General features: G+C 47.8%; 1 protein-coding gene across 1 annotated transcript; it reads right to left on the bottom strand.

Moving 5' to 3' along the window:
• Positions 1–962: 962 nt before the first annotated feature.
• LOC118974776 (ferritin heavy chain-like) lies at positions 963–1,508 on the bottom strand. The gene has a single exon (XM_037028388.1). It carries the CDS (start codon positions 1,506–1,508, stop codon positions 963–965), a length of 546 nt encoding a protein of 181 aa, XP_036884283.1.
• Between the last annotated feature and the right edge of the window lie 763 nt (positions 1,509–2,271).

Genomic DNA, 2,271 nt, shown 5'->3' with positions numbered 1-2,271 from the left:
GCTACTTAACTTTTATTAAGTATTTTATTGTTATTCTATTACAGTTTTCCCCCCATAGCTCTCCTCCAAGCAGTCCAGCCTCATTCAGCGTTTGTGAAGAAAACAAAGGATCAAATATCACTATGTAAACTTAACAAGTTTTAGAAGCTTTTAATTTGTCGATTATGTCAAAATGGATATATGAGGGTGTCTATTTGAATAACAGTGTCTACTTGATACGTTGATTTGTAATGATAGAATCATGCATTAGACATGGAAAAGAACTGCATGACCAGTTGCTCAACAAGGTAAATTTTTAATCTACATTTACTTACACCACTGTTAAGTCTTAATATAATTATATATTAAGCCATAATATGACTGTAGACACCCCCTTCCTCCATCCTGGGTCCCACAGAATACCCATCCCTCTATCCAAGTTTCAGCTAATAACCACTTCCCCTACCCAGGGTCCAGGGAATACCTCCTCCCTACTTTCAGGGACCAGGGAATAAATTCTCCCTCCTTCCAGTGACCAGGGTATACCCCATCCTTTCATCCTGGTTCCCAAAGAATAGCTGACCCTACTCCACAGTCATGGAGTACCCCCTCCCTCCATCCCGAGTCCCAGAGAATACCTTCAGACTCCAACTGGGGTCCCACAAAATACTACCCCCTTCTATCCATGGTCCTGTGGAATATTCCCTTCTGTCCATGGAGATCTCAAGCTACAAGAAATGGGACATGCGTGGTTGGAGCAACTCCTACATAAGTATTTTACAACTTAGAAGGTGACAGTTTTACACACATGAATAAATGAAGCACCGTCATTTATTAATGAAACGGTAACTTTATTCTAAGAAGTGGTAAAACTGGAACATAAAAACTTAAGTAAATGTTTTGAAGGACAATATGGCAATAAGCATGCTCAGGGCAGTGACCAGGGGTAGTTACCCCGAGGCTATCTGGGAGGCAGTCCCGGCTCAGTTCTTCTTGCTGTCACTCAGGGTGAGCTTGTCAAAGAGGGACTCTGCCAGGCCTGATTCCAGAGCTCGCATCTTGCGCACCTGAGTAACATGGTCCCCCAACTCTTTGATGAATGTCACCTGTTGGTGCAGGTAATGACTCTCCAGGAAATCGCACAGGTGGCTGTCCCCCTTCTCAGTGGCCAGCTGGTGCACACTCAGCAGGCTCTGGTTCACTTTCTTCGCCAGGTGCAAGGCACAATGCATGGCGCTCAGGCCACTCTCCCATTCATCCCAGGGAGGACTGCTGATGTCCCGCAGGTGGATTCTGCCCCTGCGCTGGTTCTGCAGCCGCATCAGCCCCTCTGTCTGCTCCTTCTCCTTGTTGGACCTCTGCAGGAAGAACTGGCTGAAGTGCTTCAGGGCCAGGTCCTCAAGGTCCAAGTAGAAGGCTATGGACGAGTACACGTAGGAGGCGTGGAAGTGTACATTGATGTGGTTGTTGACGGCGGCCTCACACTCAGGGTGGTAGTTCTGAGGCACAAAAGAGGGCCCGGGCAGCATCTCCATATCTTCGGGTGCGGGCGCTGGGCAGCAAGACTGAGGCAGTGCAGAGTCCAAGGCTGCTGCGTGGGCTGTGGCAGGGGCGACTGTGGAGGCTGCGGGGCCCCGGAGTGTCTCTGTGGTGGCGGTAGCGCAAAACACTGGCTCGCTCACGTGTCAGGCGTCAGGCCCTGCGGTTGGCTCTGAGGTGGGACCGGAATAACCCACCCACTCAATAGTGTTGAGGGAGGGGGTAGGCAGGATCTGGTACAGGGGTGGGACTTGATGGTTGGGGTCAAGACTTGGCCATTTTGTTGGGGGTGCTTTAGGGGGATCCAACGGGGCCAGCACCATTGACACTTTCAAAGTTCCTCGGCATTCTGGCTGACAGGGACTCTCAGGGCTGAGTATCTGGCAGATATGACATTTAAAATGTTATTCAGGAATACCAGTGCCACTGTTTTGAGTTAATTACCTGCATGATTTCCTTGAGCAACTTACTGTAACATTGCCCTAATGTGATTGTTTCATTAAACATAGCCCTTTTGGGGTATCAGTGGTTACATGTAATACCACAAATCTTTGTTTGAATGACTTGGAGTGGACATGGGGACATTTACAAAAGCCCCACTGACTTCCTAAAACTTGTTCCTCTTGTGATCTCTGTTTTCTCCTCCCACGGAGATACACCTTTTGTAAAGAACTGGTACATTATGCACTGTGGAATATTATTCAGCCATAGTAAAGAATGAAATCGTATCATTTGAACAAAATGGATGCACCT

The sequence above is a fragment of the Sturnira hondurensis genome, unplaced genomic scaffold (genome assembly GCF_014824575.4).
Source record: "Sturnira hondurensis isolate 20B ecotype Veracruz unplaced genomic scaffold, ASM1482457v3 Scaffold0019848, whole genome shotgun sequence".
NCBI lineage: Eukaryota > Metazoa > Chordata > Mammalia > Chiroptera > Phyllostomidae > Sturnira > Sturnira hondurensis.
The sequence above is the reverse complement of the archived record's forward strand: the minus strand, read 5'-3'. Positions and strand labels throughout refer to the sequence as shown.

What these genes read in the sequence shown, in the direction of transcription:
- LOC118974776 (XM_037028388.1), bottom strand. Translation starts at nt 1,508, where the DNA reads ATGCTGCCCGGGCCCTCTTTTGTGCCTCAGAACTACCACCCTGAGTGT.